Raw genomic sequence first — 25743 nt, 5'->3', positions numbered from 1 at the left:
AGTTGGTAGAGATATTAACAAATATGATTTTTTTAGTATATTATATAGTGAAATGTGTCAACACTTGGAAGATCTGCTAAATTCAGTGAACAAATATTTTCAAAATGACCAATGCCACAAAATCATCCTTTGGTAAAAGATACATTCAAATTGTGAGATAGAAATGCAATTTGAGGTAACAGAATATGACAAAGTTCACCAATATGGTTTCAGATTCTATACTGCGACTAACCTTTAAGAAACTATCTTAGAATAGTTAAGAAACTATCAAGATTATTGTATCAAAGAAAAATATACAAAAATTATCTGAAAAGGCTATTAAAATACTCTTCCAGGGGTGCCTGAGTGGCTTAGTCAGTTAAGAGTCTGAGTCTTGCTTTCAGCTCAGGTGATGATCTCACAGTTTTGGGGCATTGTGCTGACAGCACGGAGCCTGCTTGGGATTCTTTCTCTCCCTCTCTCTCTGCTGCTCCCTCCATTTGTGCTCACTCTCTTCCTCAAAATAAATAAATTTTAAAAAAATAAGTAAATAAAATATTCTTCCATATTCTAATTCTATACCACGTGAATCTGTATTTTCTTCATATACGTCAACCAAAAACATGTCCTGACAGAAGCAGAAACAGATACAAGAATCCAGCTGTCTTTTATTAAGTCAGAGAGTAAAGAGATTTGCCAAAGTGTAAATAATGTCACTCTTCTCACTAAATTTTTTGAAAATGGTTTTTTCATAAAAATATGTTTTGGGGGGGGGGGTGCCCAGGTGGCTCAGTTGGTTAAGCATCTGACTCCTGATTTCAAGCTCAGGTGATGATCCCATGGTTTGTGAGTTCAAGCCCCACATTGGGCTCTGCACTGACAGTGCAGAGCCTGCTTGGGATTCTCTCTCTCCTTCTCTCTCTGCTCCTCCCTCACTCGTGTTGCCTCTCTCTCAAAATAAATAAACTTAAAAATACATTTTTGTATTAATATGTAATAAGTTTATTTTAAGTGAATTAGTAAATAATTATTTCCAATTGTTCTCAGTTTTAATTTTGAATACAGTAAATATCAATAGTTATAACCCACACAAACAAGTGTGTAGGGTCCTGAGATCAAAATGTTTGAGAAGCGCTGACCATAAATAACACTCCTGGGAAGTGGTAAAGCCAGGTCTCTCATCTGTTCTCTAATTCATGTTGTTTCCATGGCACAATGTTACTTCCTTACCCAAAAGAGTCATAGATATTAAAATGGGAAGTAGAATTAGGTCCCTAAAGCTTTATTTTGCAACGCTTTTTTCCATAATAGTTAAGTTGTTCAATGTTTTGATATTTTTCTTTGCGGAAGCATGAGCTTCTTGTCCCTAAAATTTTAGAACTCCATTAGGAATTCAAGATGATGCTTTTTGGCTACAGAATACAAAGGAAGTAATGTTATTCAGCAGTCAGCTTATGCCAGAAGTAACAGTATTTTGAGTTTTATGTTGTATATAAAGTCCAAACAGTTGGGAGATATTCTTTATTAGATTTTTAAAAACACAAGTAACTCTGGTTGTTTGGCTCCAGGCTTGTTTTTCATCTACTTGGTGCTAAGCCCTATGAATTATGTTTATGATTTGGGGGGAACAACTTTGCTCGGGGACATCTTCAGAAGGAAATCCTGCATGCCTCTCCGTAGCACCGCGTTCTCAGCCACCTCCCTCAGGCCTCTGTGTAGCTTCTCCATCTCCTTGTATTCACTTTTGACGTCTACACAAGAGCAGAAAGCATGCATCAGGAGCTAGTGTCCTTTTCAGAAATGTCCCCAGAAAACAGACCTCCTGAGAATCTTGCTAGGACCTGGGTCACTTGTCCCAGAATGTGACATCTGGAATGGACTTAGAGATCAGATGGTCCATCTGATCAATTTATTGTATAAAAAGCCTGATCAAACTGGGCATTCTGGCTCTTAAGGCTTATCTCAGCATAGCAGTCACCCTTCAAAAGAAACACAAACCAACACATAAAATGATGTAGGAAATCACCGAGTCTTCACAAGAGCTCAGGGGAAGGAGATACCAAGCCCACCTACACAACAAACCTCCCCCTCAGTCCTCTCCAGGCTTCTCTCTCCTTCCCCTGATCCCCCTGCTCCCAGCAGTTCTCATTCTAAGTGAATTTGCTGTTTTGACATCTCAGCTCGGGTTTTCACGTTGTGATCTGCAATCATATATCCTTATAATGGCTAATTTTATGTGTCAACTTGTCTGGGCTATGGTGCCCAGTTATTTGGCCAAACACTATCCTGGATGTTTCTGTGAACATATTTTTGGATGAGATTTACATTTAAATCATTAGACCTTGAGAAAAGCAGACTGTCCTTTACAATGTGGGTGGGCCTCATCTAATTGGTTGAAGACCTGGCTAGATCAAAATCTTGGTCTCCTCCAGGCAAGAGGGAATTTCCATTTTACTATTTTAATTTATATTCTCACACATCTTTTTACCAACCAAGTAATACTCAGAGCAGGGACTGTTTTAGACCTCTGTCCTCTGGCACAGTACTCCCTACATAGTATATATTTTATTGTTGATGGGAAGAAAGGGAAATGATCTTAAATTATGGCAGGAGCAATTTACATTAAACTCAGGGGAACATTTTTTTGTGTGGGAGACCTAGATAGTTGGAAGACCTTTGGTGAGCAGGAGTTCTTTAAGGAAGACACAACTGGATGACTGTAATATTAAAACAGGCTCCTGTGAAGGGCTAGACAGAAGGTCATGAGAGAGTTCCATAAAGTAGAGTGAGAGGGTGTTGTATCACCTTCCCAAGAGACCATTAGGAACAGGTTAGATGTCTGTCTAACCAACCTGAGATGGGGAATAATCATTTCCACAGCAAGAGATATGTGTAAGACAGACGGTTAGAAGCAGCAACTGTGGCTTTTACTTTAGAAATAGCTCCGACCACTTTCACCATGACATATCCAATGATATACAGCAATGGCATCAGATCCATTTTTTTCCCAGCAGGCACTTGTGCACAGAGTTTAACAATTAAAAGGCACAAAACATATGGAGTGAAAAATAAGTCTCCCGTCCTCTGTGTCCTCCAGGCTCCTAGTTCCTCTCCTTAGAGACAGCCAGTGTGGACAGTTTCTTGTGTATCCCATGGAAATTTGTATGCATATACATACGTGTTTCCTTGTCTTCTCTCACAGATGGCAATGTATTCCACACAGTTTTTCACCTTGCTCTTTTTCACTTTACCTGTTTTGGAGATTGTTTCACACCACTAACTCTGTATAAAAAGCCACTTTATTCTTTCTAACAATTGCACGGTCCTCCCCTAGTTGTGTACCTAAGTTAACTTAACCAATGCTCTACTGATGGACATTGGAGTTGTTCTAATGTTTGCCATCCTAAAACAATGGTGCCCTGAATAACCCTGTCCACGTGCCATTCTTCTCATGTATGAGGATACCACAGGATAGATTCCTGGAAGTAGGATTGCTGGGTCAAAGGATATGTGCATTTTTGACTTGACTACAAATGTCCCTATTGCTTTCTGTACCAGTTTATACCCTCCAGTTCACACCGGGAGGCCTGGGGGAGCTCATGGCATGGAATAGAGATGGTTGCTGGCAGCTGCTGTTGCATTCTCAGGCTCCTGGTCCATGAAGAGAAACCTTTCTCTACCACCAGCAGAATATGAGGCTTTTCATGAAAAGGTACGTACTCAAAACAATGGATTTATGGAGACTGCAGAGCAGAGGTATCGATTTGAATTTGCCACTTTCCAGCCACAGATCCTTGGGCACATAATCTAACCTGAGTCTCTGTTTCCGCATGTGCAAAAGGGAGCAACAGCATCTCCCTCTGAGGGCTAACATGAGAATTATCCAAGATGCTGCACACAGAGCCCGAGTATAATGCATGGCCTTGGTCAGGTGCTCAGCAAAGGGTGGGGTAGTCATTGTTTTCATCATCATCATCATCATCATCGTCATCATCATCTCTATCCCATGCCCTGGAAATTCTTCCTAATTGATTTCTTTAAATCCAGCAAAGAGCAACCACAGCCAGGGGTGCCCACAAGGTCATCGCTTATGCAAAAGTTTTATGTATTTACCTGCAAGCTCCTTGTAGAGACCATCCCCCTGGGATGAAGCAAGGGTCAGCATGGTGGCAATACTTCCCTTCACCTTCTCCGTGATTCCATTCTATACAACAAAGCATGGTCATTCTGTTAGGAAGGCACAGTCCAAGGAAAAGTTATCTTAGGAAAGGGACCCCAACCAATCCCCCACAAATTGTGCAGACTGGGGATGCCAAAATCAAAGTCAGTTCCAAGAGTGGGCTACTTTAGAGTGCAGCAAGTGGCTCAGGAACCCTCAGAGCAACATTTCTGTGGGGTCCTACTTGTCTCAGCATCTCCTTTCCTGTCTATCAAGATTCATATGTGATTGGACCTCTCTGGTGCTGACCAATTGAATCAGGAGCTAAGGAGGCTTCATGGAGGTGGGGGGGGAGGGGCAGTGGGGAGAAAACAGCAATCGCAGAGATGGAAAAAGAGAAAAAGAGCTGGTCACTAGCCTGCAATGCTATCGTGCATTTAGTCACTGGAAAGATGTTTATTGAATACCTGCTTTGTGCAGCACATCATATTTGACATTCCTGATTCTTCGTCCCAACTGCCTGAGAAATTTCTTCTTTCTTGTATCAGTCCTTCTATGAATGCAAACCATTTTCCCTCTTCTAACCATCTCTTGTCTACCTCTGAAAAACACCTGACTCTTTCATCTAGACTGACATAGTATTTTGAGCCTGGGTCTCCTGACTCTTGTTTTTTTCCTCAACACACCAGGCCAAGAACCCTAAGCTCTAGTCCCAGCTCTGGCTGTGAGCCTTGAGCTAGTAACACAGGCCCTCTGGGCTTCAGCCTTCTTGTCCATAAGATCAGGGAATGGGGTCACTCTGTGTCTTTGCCCACTTTCAACTTCCCACATTTCTGTCATTTAAGATGCATTTGTATATGATCAACGTACTAATCATTTTTTTTTAGTGGCATTGTTTTTGGGGGGAATGATAAGAACTAATTTCTTTTCTTAAAGTTTATTTATTTTTGAGTGAGAGAGAGAGGGGGCATGAGCAGGGAAGGAGCAAAGAGAGAGGGAGAGAGACAATCCCAGCAGGCTCTGTGCTGTCAGAGCAGAGCCCAACGCAGGACTTGAACTCACAAACCATGAGATCATGACCTGAGCCAAAACCAAGATTCAGACGCCTAACCAACTGAGCCACCCAGGTGCCCCAGGGCCAATTTCCATATACCAAATGGGGACTGCATGCTGTAGAGTCTGGCCAATTTTATGCAAGTATCTGTAGACTATGATAACATATTAAATGACAGAAAGTAAACTGCTACTGGCAAACGAAACACCTCTTAGCTCATTCTGAGAGAAATTGTATACTTTGTATTATAGAGAATGGTATTTTTCCAAAACTGCAGTGGGGTGGGGTAGGGGTCTGGGTGGGGGACACAAGACTGACCTTAAGTAAGTTGCAGACATTTCAGGAAGTAGGTTGGTTGAGAGGTGAATGGAAATAACAAGTAGCCAGCTTAGGAGAGGGTCAGCTAAGTCTGGACTGAGGCAGAAGAATTTGGAAATGCACATGGCCATGGAGAGGCCAACAGTGGCTTGGACTAAAACAAAGAATTTTTATTACTTGGGAGGGGGGTGGCAAGCAAAGAGACCCAGAGCTGAGACAAGATGGCTCAAGTGTACTTGACAGAAGCATTAGGTTCAAGGAAACTCTTAGAACTGTTTTCTGAGATAGAATCAGACCTAAATCTATGCTAGGTGTCAAAGGTGACTGACCTATGATAGTTTATTGGCATTTATTTATTGATGTTTCATGTAGACTAGACATTTCCCTCATTTCAAAAAATCCATCTGGAGATTATGCTATTGTCAGAGACAGAGACGCTGGAGCTGGGTTACCTAGTCCCAAACCTGGCTCTACAACTTAGTAACTATGTGGCCTGTCGCTATACCTCTCTCTCTCTCTACCTCAGTTTTCTTATCTGTAAAATGAGAACAATAATAGTCCCTACCTCCCAGGCTTGCTGGGGGGTTAAATGAGCTATGTCAAAAGCTTAAGGACCCCTATCAGGCTATTACCGTTGTTCTGCTGGTGACCTGGTAAAGAGGAAAGACAGGAGAGAGAGCCGGAGGGGCTGCGTTTCTGAAGTCACAGTCCCAGAGAGACCCCAACACCAGGATGCAGTGGCAGGGAAGGGGGAATGCCAAGTTCCAGCTGGCCTCTTCTCCTGGCATCGTAGGCATCAGTTGGGGCCACTTTACAGAAGATATCAGCTCTTTTTGGACCCGAATGACTACCACCTCTTCCACCGTCCGCCCCTGCTTCTTTGGCTCCCTCCAAGAAGCCTCTTTGGGGCTGGAATTCAGACTGTGGGTGTCGAATACCTTCAGTTGTTGAAATTGGTGCTGCATTCTTTCTTGAGCCCTTTCAAACATGCCCTCGGCCACCTGCCGGTCCACCCCTCTCCTGATGACGTCTTTCATTCTCTCACACGCTTTTTTGCCAGCGATCTGAGCGGCCTCTGGCAAAAATGATAGCTACAGTCACACCACAACAAGGACTTGCAGAGAAATCTTTCGCATAAGAAAGGCAAGCAAACAAACAAAAACTATGTATGCACACATATATGTATGTGTACACAGACACACACATACATACGGACATACACACACATATATTCATATATGTGGCACCATTTTCCACACAGTGGAAGTTGTTTAATCATAATATGATACAAAAGATCAGCACTCTCAGAATTTAGATAACTGTCATTCAGAAAATCTAATGGATGAATTAAGCAGAAGTTTACAAAATTCCCATGCACCCCCCCCCACCACCACGACCAGAAAAAAACAATGGGACCGCCAAAACAAGAAGGAGCTGGAAGGTAGGTTACAAATACTTAAAGGGAATAAGAATGAGAATCAGATAGTGGATTCAATAGTTTAACCAGGTGAGATGCAGCAAGGAGAGGAGAAGCAGGGTGAATAGACACAGGGTGGGCAGAAAGCACTGGAAACACACAGATAAAACTGATTCATGGGTCACCTGTCCCCTGACCCTTAAAGTTATTTGGTTTTCAATTTGTGGACTAAGAGTATGAGAGGGATTTAGGACGCAGGAGGACAAATACTTTGAGAGGAGAGCAGAAGAAAAGGACGCTGAAGGAGCTGACAGAAAGACCCCAGAGGAAATAGACATGTCGCCCTCTGGAGCGCCCACCTTCATAACAGGGCTTCAGGTCGCTCTGAACAGAGGTGGTGAGAGACTCATAGATCCTCCTCTTCTTTCTGAGGATGTAATCTTCCAGGCCTCCCAGGATGGCACTTATCTGAGAATCCACATTAACAAAAGGCCATTTGTGACAATTCCTTCGATAGAAGTGGGTGTTCCTGTGTGTGGCCACCATTTCCTTCGGCTTTATGTTATGCTTGGCTGTTTCCATGTCATTTCCCCAATGAGGCTGTGAGCTTCTCATAGGCAGGAACTCTGTCTTAGCATCTTTATATCCCAAAGTGTTTCCTACCATGCCTGGCACTTACAAATGACTCAAATATTTGCTGAGTTGAACTCGGGCACGTGCAAGGTGGTCAATAGGCCCTCTTAGGGGGAGGATGTGAGAACAGGATAGTTCTCTAGTGTTGCTGTGTAATTCGGGCTGTGCTTGTGCTATGGGCTGAACATTCGTGTCCACCCAAAATTTGTATGTTAAAACCCTAACCCCCAAGGTGATAGCATTAGGAGGTGGGGCCTTTGGGAGGTAACTAGGTCATGAGCAGGCAGCCCTCATAATTGAGACTATTCCCTTTATGGAAGAGACTCTAGCAAGTTCCTTTGCCCCTGCTAAGGTGAGGTGATGGTGAGAAGACCATCATATATGAACTGGGAAGTGGACCCTCACCAGCCACCAACTCTGCCTGCGCCTTGACCTTGTACTTCCAGCCTCCTGTGAGGAATAAACTTCTGTTGTGTATACCCTACCTCATTTACAGCATTTTGTTATAGCATCCTGAATAGACTAAGACGGGCTAGAGGAAAATGGGTCACAGACAAGAGTCTTGAGGACTCAAAACTAACAAATGATGTACAAAAAAAAAAAAAAGACTCTTCTTTAAGCTTCATTGCTGTGAATAATGACTTTATAATATTGGCAAAAATGATTGAAGGTCAGTTACAAGTGGATGTTACAGGTGGATTCAAATGTTTGTGCCTCTAAAGATTCTTTGAATATTCTTCTTGGGAACTGAGTCTCCTTTCCAACCTCGGCACTTACTGCTGGTTGCTTCCCAGTGGCATAGAGCTGGCTTGGTGTCCCGTCCTACATCCTCATGGCAGTCTAAGGGCCACCCCACACACTGTGTGTTGTGTCTCACAGCACTTGCTACAAGACGTGCCCAGACCTTGGCACTCCAGGAGAGCAGGGGGGAGAGACATGCAATACTTCTGGAATCCTGCTGGTAAGAAAGCCACTGCCCAACGTCACTGCCCTCTTCGTTTTACAGGGATCTTACCTCCTGGATCAGAAAACTTTTTTTGTAACTATCATATTTCCAGCCACTTCTTATTCCAATTTCCATCATTTTCTCCTGTAGAGAGTGCTTAAAAGCTTCTACGTGAGGCAGCAATGCTGACCCAGTGGGCTTTCCAGCTCTACAGAAGAAACAGTATAAAACGTTAAGAGACAACGTGGTCACCATGGGGCTAAAACAAAAAGAAACTAGCTGGTATCCTTTTATTCACTTCTAAGACAGGGGGATGAGAATGAATAGGTACTGAATTCCTACTGGTGCCAGGCACTGTTCTGTGCCAGGTCCTGCACCTAAAAGTCTGTGAAACCCATTTTACAGACAAGAAAACTGAGGTTCAGAGAAGACAGCTGTTGTGTTCACAGTCACACAGCTAGCAAGTGGCAGAGCCAGGCTACTTTGTACAGTGATCTGTTTAGCCTCAAAGGTCAGTCTTCCCACTGCCAAGGTGTTTCCATTTGCAAGTGTGGGACTTAAACTACATTTTTTAAATGTTTATTTATTTTGAGAGAGAGAGAGAATGAAGGAGAGAGACAGAGAGACAGAGGGAGAGCAAGAATCCCAAGCAGGCTCTGGGCTCTCACTGCAAAGCCTAACATGGGGCATGAGATTGTGACCTGAGCTGAAATCAAGAGTCGGATGTTCAAAGGGCTGAGACACGCAGACACCCCTGAACTACATTTTAAAAGATGGATAAGATTTAGGGAAGTGAAAACAAGGAAGGGCTATTCCCCATGGGGACAACGTAGTGAACAAAATTTTCAGAACATCCCAGGAGGAAGAAACAGCAGGTCATAGAGGAGAGAGCATAGACTTGAACTCCTAGCTCTCTACTTAAGAGCTGACTGACATTGGGAAAGCTGTCCAAAGTCCTCTTAATCTTAGCTTGTCCACTTGTAGATAGACAGAAGGCCCTTCAGAGGGTTATTGAGAGGATCTGATGAGATCCTGTGCGCACAGAGCTTAGCACAGTTCCTGGTACATCTCGCTTGCTCTTTGCTACCCTCCAGGCTGGCTGAAGCAGGAGGCTGGTACTGAGCAACAGGACTGGGATAGAGTGGAAAGGCCAGTTAGAGGCAGGTGGGATGTCTTGAATGCCATTGTAAATAATTTGGAGTTTATCCTACAGACTTGTAAACTGAGATAGGGTAGATGGAATGGCATGAGCCCAAAGGAGTTAAAGGAAGGTGGGGGCAGAGTAGGGGAACACCGAGTAAGAATCAAGCAAAGGTAGAATGGTTCGAGCAGCAGCAGGTGGTGAAATGCCAGAGGCCAAGGAGGGAGACTGGGGGCAGGCTCTTGCACTAAGGGATTAGGAAATTCTGTTTCTGTAGGTGGAGAAAAGGATTAGAGGTCAAGGAAGGAGGGAAGGAGGAGGCACCATGAAGCTCAGACAGCTAGTAAGTCAGCAAGCATGCAGTATGTCAAAAACAAACACAGAGTCATCAGTCAGCCACTTTGCAGTTTTGCATTTGGGGAAATTTGCAAAGGCCATGTGTTTGCTTAACTCCACACTCTCCAACCAAAATAACCTGTCCTGGGCTCAGATCCATAAGAAAATGTATCCCTTGCTGCATGTATGAGATATTTGAAAAATAATGGGAATCATAATATTAGTCTAAAAGTAACATCTCCATCTGTACTCCAGGTCGCCACGAGAAATTAACTAACCAAACCAAGAAGGCTTTTGTGTTTTTCCAGAGACTAAGCTTTCCTCCTCAAGTTGCAAGCTACTCTTCACGCTTCCAGATCCAAAGTACAAATTCTTATAAAGCGGAGACTCCAGCCCAATGCTCTTCAGATGTTTGTTCACGAAGGGGCAAGAGAAAGGATCTTTTACCTAAAAATGCCTCCAAAAACGGGATCGATCTGGTCATAGATGGGCTGAGTGATGGCTTCGTTCAGATCTATTCTTGCAAGAGTCCTGGAGGCATAGATGCCATTTTTCAGGCAAACAGCTTTCAGAGTCTGATGAAAGCCCTGGTTTCCTCTACTCCTCTAGGTAATTAAACAATAAGTTAATAGTTAGTAAACATTAACTACAATGTCACAGGATCAGAATTGTATTGCCTTTGGCCACAGGCTATGACCAAGAATCACAGGGAAGAGAAGGGACAGCTTCATGTTTCAGCATACTCTTGAGCCAGACAGAGGGCACGGCAGTCACGCCTGAGTTGGCGGCTGCCCTGGCTTCCGGAGTCTTGTGCTTCCTTGATCACAAGTCTCCTCATACAGTTTCTATTTATCTGTTTACTCATTGCGCTTCTCTACCAGAACAGCTGCTCATTGTGGACACAAACAGTGTCTTATCTGCCTTGATGTTCTTACCATCTGGCAACAGCATAAGTAAGTAGTGCTTAAATGAACAATTATTAAATGAAAATGTGCTATGACCCTACTGGGAGTATATGTTTCAGACCTTCCAAGCATAGTCCAAGTTTTTAAATACTTTTTGTTGAATGCCTAATAAAATGTAATTTGATTTGTACATCTTCATAACATTTTTTCCCAGAGAAATAAATTCAAAAATCAGAGGCAAAAAAATACAACGAAGCTAGAGCCACACGAGACATTGATAAATCTTAGCCAGATGGTGATTCTTAGTAAGGGGAATAAAAATATATTTGCACTGACCAAAATTTTAGTGGAGGTCCTTGTGATCAATCAATGATATATGCTTTAAGGAAATCTGTTTCAAGTGCATGGTCATGTAGCATAATACAATTGGCATCATACTATATATATTCATTTTAATATTCTGCTCTTTTCACTTAATAGTATAACATGAACATTTCCTCAAGTCATTGTAAATGCTTGCAAAAATTGTTTCAATAACCACATAATATCATGTGGATATATCCCAATTTATTTTACCATTCCCTTCTGGTTAGATATTTAGGTTAGTTTACTATGTTACATAATAATATGATGGTAATATATAATGTTTGCCCAAATTTCTGATCACAGAGGAAAGTGTCCTATCCAAGACACCTCAGACTTGTCTGTAGTTACAGAGAAAAACACCATTTAAGAACTGGTGAGACAGGGGACAGTTCACGGGATGACATCCTAGCGAAGGTCTGAAGATGTTCCTTCTATGAGCAAATGGTCTCAAAGGAATGGTCTCTGCTTTGTGCCTTTGCTTTCTCAGAACCTACTTACTCACTTTTGGTGATCTGGGATCTTTTACCATCATATAGAAACAGTTCTCCCCAGAGTCACTTATTTACCCCAGGCCTGATGAAATAAATAAGCAATTATTTACTATCTCTCACCAGCTCTGTGGGTCAGGAATTCAGATATAGCTCAGTTGCTGTTTCACTGTTCACTAGATGGCCAGGCTGTGTGGCCAAGGTTAAAAGGCAGATAAACACCACCCAGAAATGAGACAAGTACATGATTCAAGGTCACTGAGAACAGACAATATTCACACTAGGCTCAGGCAGTACAGCATTTACTTACAGCAAGAGGAGAAAAAGTGTGCACAAGATCCAGCCCTTTGCAACACACGGGTCCCTGTGGCCAGCAGACCCCCTCCACAGCCAATGCAGGTGATCCCACAATATGGGATCCCACAATGTAGAAGGACCCAAGCCCTCCCCCACAGGATCTGAAATACAGAAAACTGGGAGCTAGCCCAAGGGCCTTGGCTGCCTATACTAAGTAGAACAAAGAAGTACACACTGAGCATAAAACAGGGAAGAATATTTCCACACAAGGCGATAAGCCCAGGACAGGCTGTGAGGGCTCTTTATCTCTTGGTAAGGAAGTGGTCCAGGCCCATTCTTATGTGGCCAAGTGAAGATTGAAAGACCGCATGCACAGACTGACCTTTCCCAACAGCGGGGCCAGTGCTGGCTCAGGTCTTCTCCATGAGGCTCTGTCAGGCACTGGCTGGGGTTACAGTCACCAGAATGGGGCCAGAGGACCCACTCCTAAGGAGGCTCACTCCAGAGTTGGCAAGGCGATGTTGGCTATTAGACAGACTTCACTACTTTTGTGGGGATTTACAAATGTTGAATCATGTAACTGGTTGGCAATCACAAGTAGCTGCAATCGTTTGCAGAGATGCAACAGGCAAGTGTAGGGGTTGGGCATCCAGGCTCTGAAAATAGACAGGCCTGCAGTAGATGTGGATCCCATATGTGGCCACGGATGAGTTGTTCAGCCTCTGTAAGGCCATAAAATGAAACTAATAAGAGTGTTTACCACCCGGAATTGTTGTGAGGACTGAATCAGTGATGCCCAGTATCTGGGCACCAGAGTCAGCATTTCTTCCACGTTTGCTGAAGGCATGAGCCAATGCTCATGCACATACTACATTCACGGACACTCAGCTGCCCGCTTCCACACGGAAGGCATGCCACCTCCCCTTCTCCTATGTCAAAAATCTGAGAGTCCTCTCTGATGACCCCACGATCATTCCCACTTCTTTACTGTTTTAGCTTTCAGTTTTCTAGTGTTTTCTCTGTCCGATACCAGAGGCATCTCCTTCCCTCTCATCCCAGTCACGGCACATACCTACTGATCTAGATCCCGAAACAAACTCTTACGAAAGCCATGCAAGTAAGAACACCCAGATGAGATCATATGCTAGAAAGGTGGTATCATCTGTGTATATAAAAAAGCCCGTGGAAATGTAGAGCCCCATTACACACCACCTTTTCTCTGCTAACGTTCTAGCTTTCCAACTCATATTAAAACAATGGCAACAACATACAATCTAGGTGCTACTCCCAGCTCTAGATACTTCTGTATCATCTTTGTCACATGAGCGGTGTTGTGCATCACGTTTTACTCTTAACAGGTGTTATGGAGTGAACTGTATCCCTCTGAATCAACATGTTCAAGCCCTGACCCTGATGTGACTATAGTTGGAGATAGGGCCTGTAGGGAGGTAATTAGGGTTAAATGAGGACTTAACAGGTGGGTCCTGATCTTACTGGACAGCTGTCCTTATACGAAGAGAGAGAGATGCCAGGGAGGCACACATAGAGAAAAGACCATGGGAGAACACAGCTAGAAGGTGGCCTTTTGCAAGCCAAAAACAGAGGCCCCAGGGGAAGCCAACCTTGCACTGCTTTGATCTTGAGCTTCTAACCTTCACAACTGTCAGAATAAATGCCTGCCATTTAAACCACCCAGTCTATGATATTTTGTTATGCAGCCCTAGCCAACTAATACGATACGCCTTTTTTCCCCACCCCTTAGCCTTAGATAAATAAAGCCTGGCACTTACATTTTTATCCCTCAGAAAGCCCATATAAGTAATTAAAAGATAAAACAGTTTGCATGCCTAGTGAGAGGGTTCAAGATGTTTCCTTACTGTGCAATCGAATTGACATTTATATCAACCCCGTTAAGATAGGTAGGGCAAGTATTTAGCACCTCATTTTGCAGAAGAAAAAACCTACAAGCTTAAATGGGTTTCAGGCCTCACCCAGGGCTACACAGTGGATGATGGGTAGAAAGACCTCAGATCCGAAATTCCAGCTCAACTCCACTGAACCATGCACTCTTTCCTCACCATGTACAATTGGGCAGTTCTCACTACATGCTTTCTTGTATGCAATTTTCACCCTCTCCTACTCTCTTTTAGCTTTTTAGTTCCTTCAAAGGCCATGGAATAGTGCAAAAAGAGCTTGGAGGTAAGGCAGATGTCACCAAATATTACAGGTCCTCCCTGGAAAGGGTCACTCACCACCAGGCATGTCCCGAGGATCCGTCGGTAGGAAGCTTTGGCATTTCTGACTCCTTCTTGCAGAGGCTGTTTGATGTGGGCAAAGCACTGGTCAATGACCTTCTCCAGAAGCTGTATCTTCTCTTCCACAAATCTCCGCAGGCCACTCATGTGCAAGAATTCGTTCTAGGGACAAGGGTCAGAGAAGCATAAGGCCACCTCCTCTCTAAGGACACTTTCTCTCAAACTTTGCTTCCTTTATGCTCATCCACCAACACAAGATTTAGCCTGAGCTAATCACCCTCAGATGATTTCTATTGTCCCAGTAAAGCATCTCTCAGTGCACAAATCTCCTTAAGTTTTGTGGATTGGAGAACACAATAAATATATGCCTCCTGCAACTTACTTTGGGAGTGTAAACCATTAGGCTTTTCGAGGGAATAACTAGTAGAATAAAAATCCAATTGCTGTTAAAACATATTTTTCATTGACATCTGATTCTACTAACATTTAGTGGATTTTGACTGGGCACAAAACAGTTTTTGAGGATAGTGTTTCTCAAACTTTAACATGTGTGCAAATCACAGGGAGAATTTGGTCAAATCCCAAAACCTGAGATTCTACATTTCCAGCAAGCCCCCAGGTGATGCTGCTCTTCTGGGCCCTGGGCCATACTTTGAATAACAAAGCTATAGGACACAACAATAAAGACAAGGCCTTTTCTTCAAAGGAGAATACAGTCTAATCAAGGAGGAAAAGATCTACTGAAATGATACAAGGGAGAGGTAGCCTTGACCCCTAGGTTCCAAATTGGGAATTGTGTCGTGTTGTTCCCTGTGTGAGAATTTTGGGGGACCCCACAGTGCCTGCAGCAGACGGAAGCCATACTACTTAGCTCAGCACTTGAGGCTCTTTATAGCCAGGTCTCAACCAACTTCTCCAGCACCACCAGCTCTCTGTTTGCCCAAGATGTCATCCTATCCCAGGGTATCTGCTCCTGAATGCGCTACCATTTCCCAAATGTGTCATCCCTTTTGTGACCCCATGCCTTTGCACAAGCTTCCCATCCTTCCAGACAAAGCTCCAAAGCACCCATGTGGTGGAACTGGCGTTCTCTTTCCTGTGCTTCCATTGCTTTTTGTACATCCCTGTGTTCCAGCCTTCCTCCTGCTGTGCTATGTCAGTCCCATCCCATATCTTCTTCCCTAGACTTGGAACTCACTGAAGGATCCACGGACAGTGTTATTCATGTTTGTTTATTCTGAGGCATGGCACAGGATGTGTGGCTGACAAACAATTTGGAGTGAACGAACGCCCCAGAGAGACTGTTAGACAACGTGGGCTTCTAAATTCTATTCAAAATGTGATGACAGAAATAGCTCTCAAATTGATGTGTGACCTTATACAAATGACTGAGCTTTTCTGGATCTTGATTGTATTGAAGTGAATGAGGTTGAATGTTCCAGACAACAGGTGTTCCTCAAACTCCCACACTCTGTAAGTCTTAGAGCAGACGAGTTTTAAAGTTTATGGAGACTATTCAGCTTTCAGCGAACCCTGGGGATTCCCAGTTTTTCACCAGTAAGAATTCTATAAGCCATACTTTTCTTTCAGAATGCCTTCTGGATTCTTTTGAGTTTTTGGTGTCACTGGTGATCAAAAGGAAATAAGAAAGGAGTCACCAATGGAAACTCTATGGGCAAGATTCTCACAAAGGCTCACCCTCAACAAATCCTTGTTGAATAAACAAAAGAATGACAAGAAAGAGGAGGTCTGGGAATAAAGGAACAATTAGAAGAGGAAAAGCTGGTATTTACTATGAATAAACACAGGGCTCATTCAACACTGAGATGTCATAATGAACTTCCTACTGATTCATAAAAATAATGACTAGATCCCTGTTCATTTAAAATCACTAACTATGCAAACTCTCTATTTTTTGGTTTGAATCATAATCTTAAAACTGATATACCACCACATTCTTAGGTTTGATTTTTTTTTTTCAGAATGCAAAGGAACTGACAAAACTCTTGCCTTCCAACTTTCCATCAATGAACAAAGACTGAGACCAATATCTGAGGCCAAAGAATTTTGAGGGAAAATGCTGGCAAAAGGCTATCTGAAGGGCTACCCGAGAAGCGCCAACCGGCTCCCTGCCCTGTGTTTGCTGTCGCCTACAGTCTGGCTGCAAGGATGGTATTTCATCCCCACACGGGCTGCCCCTCTGCCTCAGCAGAGGAGAGCATGGGGGGGGGGGGGCACTTCTGAGTTTGATTGCAAAATGCCTTGTCCTTGTGTTTGTAAAACAAACCAACCGCACACGGCACCACATCTGATTTGTTTTCCATCAGCACTTCCAAAAGCAATCTTTTGCTGGGCAGAGAGGCGATTTTCACCCCGAAGAACTTTTTCGGGAAGTTAGAAGGTCAAATGCTTCCCTGGTATTTCAGAGGACAAAGTCAAATTAGAGAATCTCAGATTCCAGGAGGTTGTTTTATGCTTTGTTTTATTTTTTTAGTTTTTGGGTTTTTTTTTTTTTTTTTTTTTTTTTTTTTTGTCACAGAACTAAGCCAAAATGAGGCATAAGAAACATGATAAAAAAGACAGGGAACCTCTCTCTATATATCACTTTTATATAGAATTTTTTTAATGTAGATATTTGACCAAAACTGCAGATGCCGTCTACAGTTGGCATTGCTTACTCTTCACATTGAGATCAGGTCCCCATTATCTGCTCCTCCTGGCCACTCCATGGGGCCAAACTGGGTATACCTACCCACATTCTCAGGACCAGCCCCTTGAACTCTCATAGATCCCTACTGGTTCACTTTCTCTGGCCCTACCTCCTTCTGCATGACAAAAAATTGGACAGTTTGGTTGTGCAAATCTGATGGCTGAAAGCAAGTGTGGAAATAAACACCAACCAAATGAAAACCTGCAAAGGCTATTTATTCAGAACTTGCTGTAGCAAGAGAGCCACCATCACTTGGGTTTGGCAGAGACTCAAAGGCAAGCAGAGGAGTGGGAAGTCTTCAGGTATGCTCCCATCTGAGGCCGCTGGCACAGGGAAGCTGTGGGTGGGCTAACTAGAAGCAAGGATCCTATATGATTCGGTAGGGTGCATATTTGGCTTCTTTGGCTGGAAGCAGGGATGTAGATTAGGAAAGTTGTCGATTATTAACCCATCAGCCCATTTGGGGCTAATTGTTATAAGACATTATTGCTTAGCTTCTTGGAGTCAGATAGCAGTCTGACTCCCCATGAATCTAACTTATAGCAGGCTGCCCTCCCAAGCTCATTATTGTAGATAAGGGGCTGGTTTCCTAGGCAGGTGGCTACAGGCTGTGAGTCAGAGTTCTGATTTTTTTGTTTTTTTTTAAGTTTATTTATCTTGATAGAGTGAGAGCAGGGGAGGGGTAGAGAGAGAGAGAGAGAGAGAGAGAGAAAGAAAGAATCCCAAGCAGGTTCTGCACTGCGAGTGTAGAGCCCAATACGGGCCAGAACCCATGAACTGTGAGCTCATGACTGGAGCCAAAACTGAGAGTCAGACACTTAAAAAACTAAGCCACCCAGGTGCCCCCAGAGTTCTGGTTTAACATATGACTTCCTACTTGTATACTCAGTCCCTCACAAAGAAGCAGTGCACTTGGTGACTGATTGCAGCAACAGATCTTTCTCCCAAACTCTCCCCAACCTCTAACCTAGCAGCCTATCCATCTTATTTTAGGGTAAAAAAAAAGAACCACCCACCAAAGAGATAAATTTGTCCATTACTATGAGAAAAGTAATTTTGAACTGGCCATTCAGAAGGTCTGCATTCTAGATCATGAAGATAAATACATAAATTCTTTGCTGAATGTCCCTCCTAGATCCCTTCCTCACATTATTTTGCTAGGCTGCTCTGAGTTTGAGATTCTGATGGCACCAAGGCATAAGGGAAATCCATAGACAGATGAAAAAGTTTTTGGACTGGAGCCATTCCTTGGTAGGATAACCAAGAATTGCCAATATTCTACTAGATTGAAACAAATCACTTCTGTTATCACTTAAACACATTCCATCTTCTTCAAGTCTCAGGAGAGGTAAAAGCAGCTGCTGATTGATTTTACATTTTCCTCTCAACCCATGTAAAATATTATTTGTTTCTTTTTTTACTCAAATGTCACAATTTTAACCCCCTAATTATCTTTTTGTCCCCTTTGAATTTCTGGGCTTAGTATCTTCCTTTGATATGAAAAGAAAAATTATCGTAAGTTATTTTTCTAGCTTTGCAAAAGGGAATGTTCTGCTCAGGTTGGGAGGCAGAAAATACACGCACAGGTATCTCTCATACCGGCAGGTTTTCCATGCAGTTGAAACTGTCTGTGAGGAGCAACAGACCAAAGGCTTCAGTAACATACTTGGTCACCATCCTCCTCTTCTTGTCCAAGAGCCTCTTCCTGATATAGCCTCTTAACTTGGGGATTTCTGGAATTCACAGGCAGCACAAACCATTTTAAAAGGCCAGAGTTCACAGCAAATAGAATCCACAAAAATTAACAGATCAGAATGGCAGTCTCAATTAACCACAGTTGAGGTCCTACATGGGCTGACTGCCCACTCACTACACCAGCTTTTCTGAGGGTATTTTCTCCGTGTCTAGGATCAACAATAAGGAAGTTAGCCTCCTAACTCCTAATTTTATTTAGCGGTACAAGTCAAAGTAAGTAGAAAAGTGCAGGCTGCTTAAAAACATTGGCACTTCCCTTTGGCCTGCTACTTACCAGAATAGTTGAATCAAAGGTGCCCACAATCCGAGATACTCAGCTCTTCAGTCCCCCTAGACTTCTCCATCTATATCAAATAACCCTTAACATGAAAATCGCTCATGCCTGCTGTAGAAAGGATGAGAACCTCTGCTGAGTGGGATTCTGGTTTAGAAACTCATGTTAGTCCTAATGCTGTGTTCGTCAGAAGGTAACAGACTCTTCCTACCTTTTCTCCCATTATTCCCATAAGTGGAAATTCTTTTTTTTTTTTTTTTTTGAGAGAGAGGGTGAAAATGAGTGAGGGGCAGAGAGACAGAGGGAATCTCACCAGGGACAGAGAGAGAGAGAGAAGCACGTCTCACCCAAAGCAGGATGCCTGCTAACTCGAAGCAGGTCTCGTCAAGCTCGGGTCCTGCCTGCTTGCCCACTTTTCCCTGAGTGCTCCAGTCACACAGACCTTTAGGTTCTTTGGATTTGTACTCACAGCACCATTTAACCAAGCTTTATTTTTACCTTGATGTTTTACACATGGCTTAGTATTTGCTCCTCATGTAGATTTTAAATTCTGACAAGAAAGGGGTCATGTCTTCTGCTTCTTCCTCCTCAGAGAGCATACAACAGAAGCTCAGTAAATACTAATACCTGTAGCTGGGTGAGTGAGGAATCTCAAGCCAAACACTGAGAAAGGACAACCCAATCACTGACCTCTACCAACTCTTGGTAGACTTTGGATGAAAGAGGAATTGTCTCAGGTACTACAATGCAGAGAGAAAAACAAATACATTTGCTAACAGGTACAGAAACTGTGGCAAGCTGGAAATGTGGCGCAGAAAGTTCTAGAGAGGGAAATTCAGAGCTCAATCTTGAGAATTTTAGAGACTGAGATAAAAAATGTATCAATTACCAGTTTCCTCCTCGGTGAGGAGAGCCTGTTGCCAGTACTCCTGGGCGCTGACTGTGTACACGAGATCGGAGGCTTCCAGAACCTTGGAGTCGGCGGGCAGTTTTCTCTGAAGTGAGAGCGGCACACGGAGAACAGAATACTCAAACATGGTAAAGGAAATAATGCACAGGCCTTACAAGAGCCTTCAGCAAATTTCAGCTCACTAACTTTCGGTGCTGCAACAGCCCCTTAAAGAACACACAACACCTTGTACGTCAGGTCTTCCTATCTGTCCAGGCCTCATAAGGTTGGAAGTTGTAAGAAAACTGCTACATGGAAACTATTCTCTCAGGAGGTAAAAATAGCAGTTTTAGCGGTGCCTGAGTGGCTCAGTAGGTTAAGTGTCCGACTCTTGATTTCGGCTCAGGTCACGATCTCACAGTTCGGGAGTTCGAGCCCCACGTCACACTCTGCACCAATAGTATGGAGCCTGTTTGGGATTCTCTCTCTCCCTCTCTCCTTCTCTCTCTCTCTCTCTCTCTCTCTCTCTGCCCCTCCCTCTCTCTCTCTCTCAACCCACCCCCAACATAAATAAGATTTTTAAAATAAATAAAAATACCAATTCTAGAAGGAAATGTATAGAGAAAATGGTTTAAAGTGTACCAAAGTGTTCACAGAGGGGAAAAGTACCACAGGATTTATGGTAAGAAAAAAAGCACAACTCCAGCAAAGGCAGCGATGTGCTGCACCAGCACATGAGAGCCACGGCACACAGCTCTCCCCAACTCCACCTTTAGTGACATCACCCTGGTAGCTTGAAATTGGCAAAGGTGGGAATCAGCAAGTGCTAGAAGTCAGGACTTTTGGGGTTTGCTTCTTTTATTTATTTGTTTGTTTGTTTAAAAATTTTTAATGTTTATTTATTTTTGAGGCAGAGTGCAAGTGGGGAAGGGCAGAGAGAGAGAGGGAGACACAGAATCCGCAGCAGGCTCCAGGCTCCGAGCTGTCAGCACAGAGCCCGGCGCGGGGCTCGAACTCACGAGCTGCAAGAGAGATCATGACCTAAGTCGAAGTCGGATGCTCAACAGACTGAGCCACCCAGGCACTCCTTCTTCTTTTATTTTTAAACAGAGATCTGGTTGTTATATATTTACCTAAACACCACGACACTGGGCAAAGGTTGTGTAAAAAAGTACAAGTTTCTTAGCTGGGTGGTTAGTGAGTAATCAGACACATTTAAAAGCAGAGTAGTGTTTAAGTAAATGATGGTTTTAAATGGCAAGGAATTAAGAATGTGAGTAAATGGGGTTTTTTTATTAGAAAAATCATCACCACAGAGAAGTAATACTAGAAGTATACATAAATATTGTTCCATAATCTTCATTTTTCTCACTTAAAAGAAAAGAGAAAAATCACAAAGTGTGCATGTGTGTGCATAGGTTTGGGGGCAGTAGAACACCATAGAGAGTCATCAGTCTCTTCCTGATGCAAAGACACAGAAGAGCTGAGTGAGTCCAGAGACCACATGTCTGGCAAGTGGTAAGCCCGTGTAGTCAAGACTGGAATAGATATACCTGGATAGGCTTCCAGAAGCCTCACACACTGCAGACAGGGCTGAAATTATACAGAAGATTTGCCACAATTAACTTTTTTCCTTTCTGATAGCATTTTGACTTTGGGAAAACAGTTTAGGGAAAGTTGAAACTATCTTCCACTGGAAGATAAAATTGATACGGAATTAAATTTAAGTAGGGTTTAAAACAGTTGAAAGCAAGAAGTATGCCTAGCTGTGTCTAGGTATTTACATTACTTAAAACCTTGCTCTAAATTTTGTATATCTCTTCTAAAAATCATTGAAGATTAGTTAACCCTTGTGCTTGTTATTATAGTGCAGAGAAATATTTTTATGGTGCCAGTGAAGTGACTACAGTATGCAAGTTCCATTTTATTATAAAAGAGATGTCGTTACAGCTGGAAGGTAGGTGGATACGACCTTGCTGCATACAGCAAGAGGTAAGTGGATACTCACCAAATTATCCTATGGAAAGATTAGTCACTGTTGTAATTCACACACATTGCTTATTACCACAGTTTGTAAGAATATTTTGTATATGAGAGAGAAGAAACCTGTAGCTCAAAACAGAAGGGATACTAGGGGCACCTGGGTGGTTCAATCAGTTAAGCAACTCTGGCTCAGGTCATGATCTCATGATTCCTGAGTTCTAACCCCACATCGGGCTCTCTGCTGTCAGCACAGAGCCCGCTTCAGATCTTCTGTCCCCCTCTCTCTTACCTTCCCCCACTCATATTCTCTCTCTCTCTCTCTCTCTCTCTCTCTCTCTCAAATAAATAAAAAAATTTAAAAAAGTTTTTAAAAAATAGAAGGGATACTAGATAGAAGCGGCATCAAAAAGAGATAGCAAAGCTGGAAATCAGTAATATGAATCATGACTCAATTTTCAAAATATCTCTTTTCTAGCTCTGTCATTAAAATAATTTTGCAGTGATATCACCCTGTCCACTTCTTTTACTTGTATTAAGTCATTTAATATGAACCCCTACCACCCCGAGTCTTATTTTTAATATTATTCTTTACTACATGAAACCCAAATGTCTTTGAGAGTAGTAGGTCCATGTCTTAGGGCAGGGAAAAATAAAAGGGGCCTGAGTATTCTGTTGTTGCCAAAGAGCAAAAATGTTTTTAAAAGTGTCTGGGTAAGGCTAAAAAGATCCAGCTTAAATTATGGGCTCCCGTTGGCCAAAATATGAACTTGAACATCAAAAAGAACACAATAATTCTATGAAAAGCCATAAGCCCATTATAACCTTCAAACTAAGTAAAATAAGTAATATTAATAAGAAATATATATGTGTTGGTCTCTGCCACTGGTTCCTGACCCAGGACTCCTAAATTCCTTATAATTAGGAGTGATAGGAGAATCCTTTGTTCTAATGTTTAGTCTTTGACCCCAGTTTTCAGCATAGAGTTCCAAAAACCATCGTCATTTCCTAAGTGATAAGAGCACTAGAAGCATCTCTTATTCTTCTTTTATGTTTATTTATTTATTTTGAGAGAAAGAGAGAGAGAACAAGCAGGGGAGGGACAGAGAGAGAGAGGGAGAGAGAGAATCCCAAGCAGGCTCTGCACTGTCAGCATAGAGCCTGACATGGGGCTCAAACCCACAAATCATGAGATCATGAACTGAGCTGAAACCAAGAGTCGGACGCTTAACCAACTGAGTCACCCAGTGCTCTGAAGCATCTCTAGATCTTATATTTGGTCTTTGACTCTAGTACCTGACACAGAGTTCCTAAATCCCTTGGAATTTTCTAAGTGATGGGAAGGTCTTTTTTTTTTTTTTTCCAATGAGGCAACTCTGGGTGAGCTCCTGAGTGGGGGCTGGTCACAGAAAGATCAAGCTATTAGAAGTTTGGAATTTTCAGTCCCACCCCCCATTTTTCAGAGAGGGTAGAGGGGATAGAAATAGAGTAATTGATGATGTCCTATGTGAGAAAGCCTCCATAAAACCCCAACAATATGGGGTTCAGAGAGCTTCTAGGTTGGTGAATGCATCCACATACCAGGAGGGTGATATGCTCCAACTCTTCAGGGACAGAAGTTCTTGTATTTGGGAACCTCTCAGAACTTTCCCTATGTATCTCTTCATCTGTATCTTTTATCATATCCTTTATTATACAAAAAACTGGTAAATGTAAGTAATTCTCTCATTGCATTCTGTGAGCTGTTCTAGCAAATAATCAAATCTAAGGGGGAGAAGGTCATGGGGACCTTCAATTTGCAGCCAAGTCAGACAGAAGTTGTGAGTAAACTGAGGACCTACTGTTTGCATCTGGCATTTGAAGTAGGGGGCAGTCTTGTGGGACTAAGCCCTTAACCTGTTGGATCTGATGCTATGTCCTGGAAGATATTGTCAGATTGAGTTAAATTGCAAGATACCCTGCTGGTGTCACAGAGAATTGCTCGATGTGGGAGAAAATCCCAACATGGGTGTCAGAAGAATTGTTGTTTTTTTTTTTTTAATTTTTTTTCAATGTTTATTTATTTTTGAGAGAAAAAGACAGAGCATAAGTGGAAAAGGGGCAGCGAGAAAGAGAGACACAGAATCCGAAGCAGGTTCCAGGCTCTGAGCTGTCAGCACAGAGCCTGTTGCAGGGCTCGAACTCAAGGACAGCGAGATCATTACTTGGGCCGAAGTTGGACGCCTAACTGACTGAGCCACCCAGGCACCTTACGGGTATCAGAAGTATTGTTAAGTGTGTTAGCATGGATTGGAAAAATCAATATCATTAAAATGTCCACACTGCCCAAGGCAATCTACAGATTCAATGTAATCCCTATCAAAATACCAACAACATTTTTCACAGAACTAGAACAAAAAGCACTAAAATTTGAATGGAAGCACAAAAGGCCCCAAATAGCAAAAGCAGCTGGAGAAAGAAGAACAAAGAAGGTATCATGCATCCAGACTTCAAACTATACTACAAAACTACAGTCATCAAAACAGTATGATACTGGCGCAAAAACAGACACACAGATCAATGGAAGAGAATAGACAGCCAGAAATAAACCTATGCTTGTATGGTCAATTAATCTGCAACAAAAGAGCCAAGAATATACAATGGGGAAAACACAGTCTCTTCAATAAATGGTATTGGGAAAGCTGGACAGCTACATGCAAAAGAATGAAACTAAACTACTTCCTTATACCGTATATAAAAATAAGCTCAAAATGGGTTAAAGACCTAAATATAAGACCTAAAGCCATAAGACTCCTAAAAGAACACATAGGCAGTAAACTTTTGGACTTTGGTCTTAGCAATATTTTTTTGGATCTATCTCCTCTGGCAAGGACAACAAAAGCAAAAAATAAATGATTGGGACTACATTAAACTGAAAAGCTTTTGCACAGAGAAGGAAACTGTCAATAAAACAAAAAGGCAACCTACTGAATGGAAGAAGATATTTGCAAATCATATGTCTGATAAGGGGTTAATGTCCAGAATATATAGAGAGCTCATGAAAGGGCACACCAAATAAAACAAAGAATCCAATTAAAAATGGGTAGAGGAAATGTCCATCAATTGATGAATGGATAAGGAAGATATGGTATTTATATATAATAGAACATTACTCAGCCATCAAAAAAATGAAATCTTGCTGTTTGCAACGACATGGATAGAGCTAGAATGTATTATGCTAAGCGAAATAAGTCAATCAGAAAAAGACAAATGCCATATGATTTCACTCATATGTGGAATTTAAGAAACAAAACATAAACATATGGGAAGGGGGGAGAGAAGAGAGGGAAACAAACCACAAGAGACTTAGTGATAGAGAACAAACTGAGGGTTGCTGGGGGCGGGGGGATGGGCTAAATGGGTGATGGGCATTAAGGAGGGCACTTGTTGGGATGAGCCCTGGGTGTTGTATGTAAGTGATGAATCACTGAATTCTACTCCTGAAACCAATACTGCACTGTATGTTAACTAAAATTTAAAATTAATTAATTTATTTATTAATTTATAATTTATAATTAATTAATTAATCAATTTATTTATTTATTTTAAAAATGGGTAGAAGAACTGGATAGACATTCTTCCAAAGAAAACATATAGGTGGTCAACAGACACATGAAAAATGCTCAACATCACTACTCACCATGGAAATGCTAATTACAACCACAAGATATCACCTTTTGCTAGTCAGAATGGCGAGTATCAAAAATATAAGAAGTAACAAGTGTTAGGGAGGATGTGGACAAAAGGAAACCCTCATGCACTGTTGGTGGGAATGTAAATTGGTACATCCACTCTGGAAAAC

General features: G+C 42.4%; 1 protein-coding gene across 1 annotated transcript in view; it reads right to left on the bottom strand.

Moving 5' to 3' along the window:
* Positions 1-1086: 1086 nt before the first annotated feature.
* The window catches only part of NUGGC (nuclear GTPase, germinal center associated), a 52394-nt gene continuing 27737 nt past the window's right edge, over positions 1087-25743 (bottom strand). Inside the window, exons 12-20 of the mRNA XM_047092016.1 lie at positions 19923-20028; positions 18604-18737; positions 14292-14456; positions 10431-10588; positions 8576-8714; positions 7287-7395; positions 6449-6585; positions 4093-4183; positions 1087-1730 (exon numbers count right to left, since the gene is read on the bottom strand). Of these exons, the coding sequence (XP_046947972.1) occupies positions 1591-1730; positions 4093-4183; positions 6449-6585; positions 7287-7395; positions 8576-8714; positions 10431-10588; positions 14292-14456; positions 18604-18737; positions 19923-20028 (1179 nt within the window). The 3' untranslated portion in view covers positions 1087-1590. The remainder of the gene's footprint in view (positions 1731-4092; positions 4184-6448; positions 6586-7286; positions 7396-8575; positions 8715-10430; positions 10589-14291; positions 14457-18603; positions 18738-19922; positions 20029-25743) is intronic.

This window comes from Lynx rufus, unplaced genomic scaffold (genome assembly GCF_022079265.1).
Source record: "Lynx rufus isolate CCGP_SWC_20201006 ecotype Redwood Valley unplaced genomic scaffold, mLynRuf1.p SCAF_3, whole genome shotgun sequence".
Lineage (NCBI taxonomy): Eukaryota > Metazoa > Chordata > Mammalia > Carnivora > Felidae > Lynx > Lynx rufus.
Note: the sequence above shows the minus strand (reverse complement) of the source record. Positions and strands in the feature narration are given on the sequence as shown.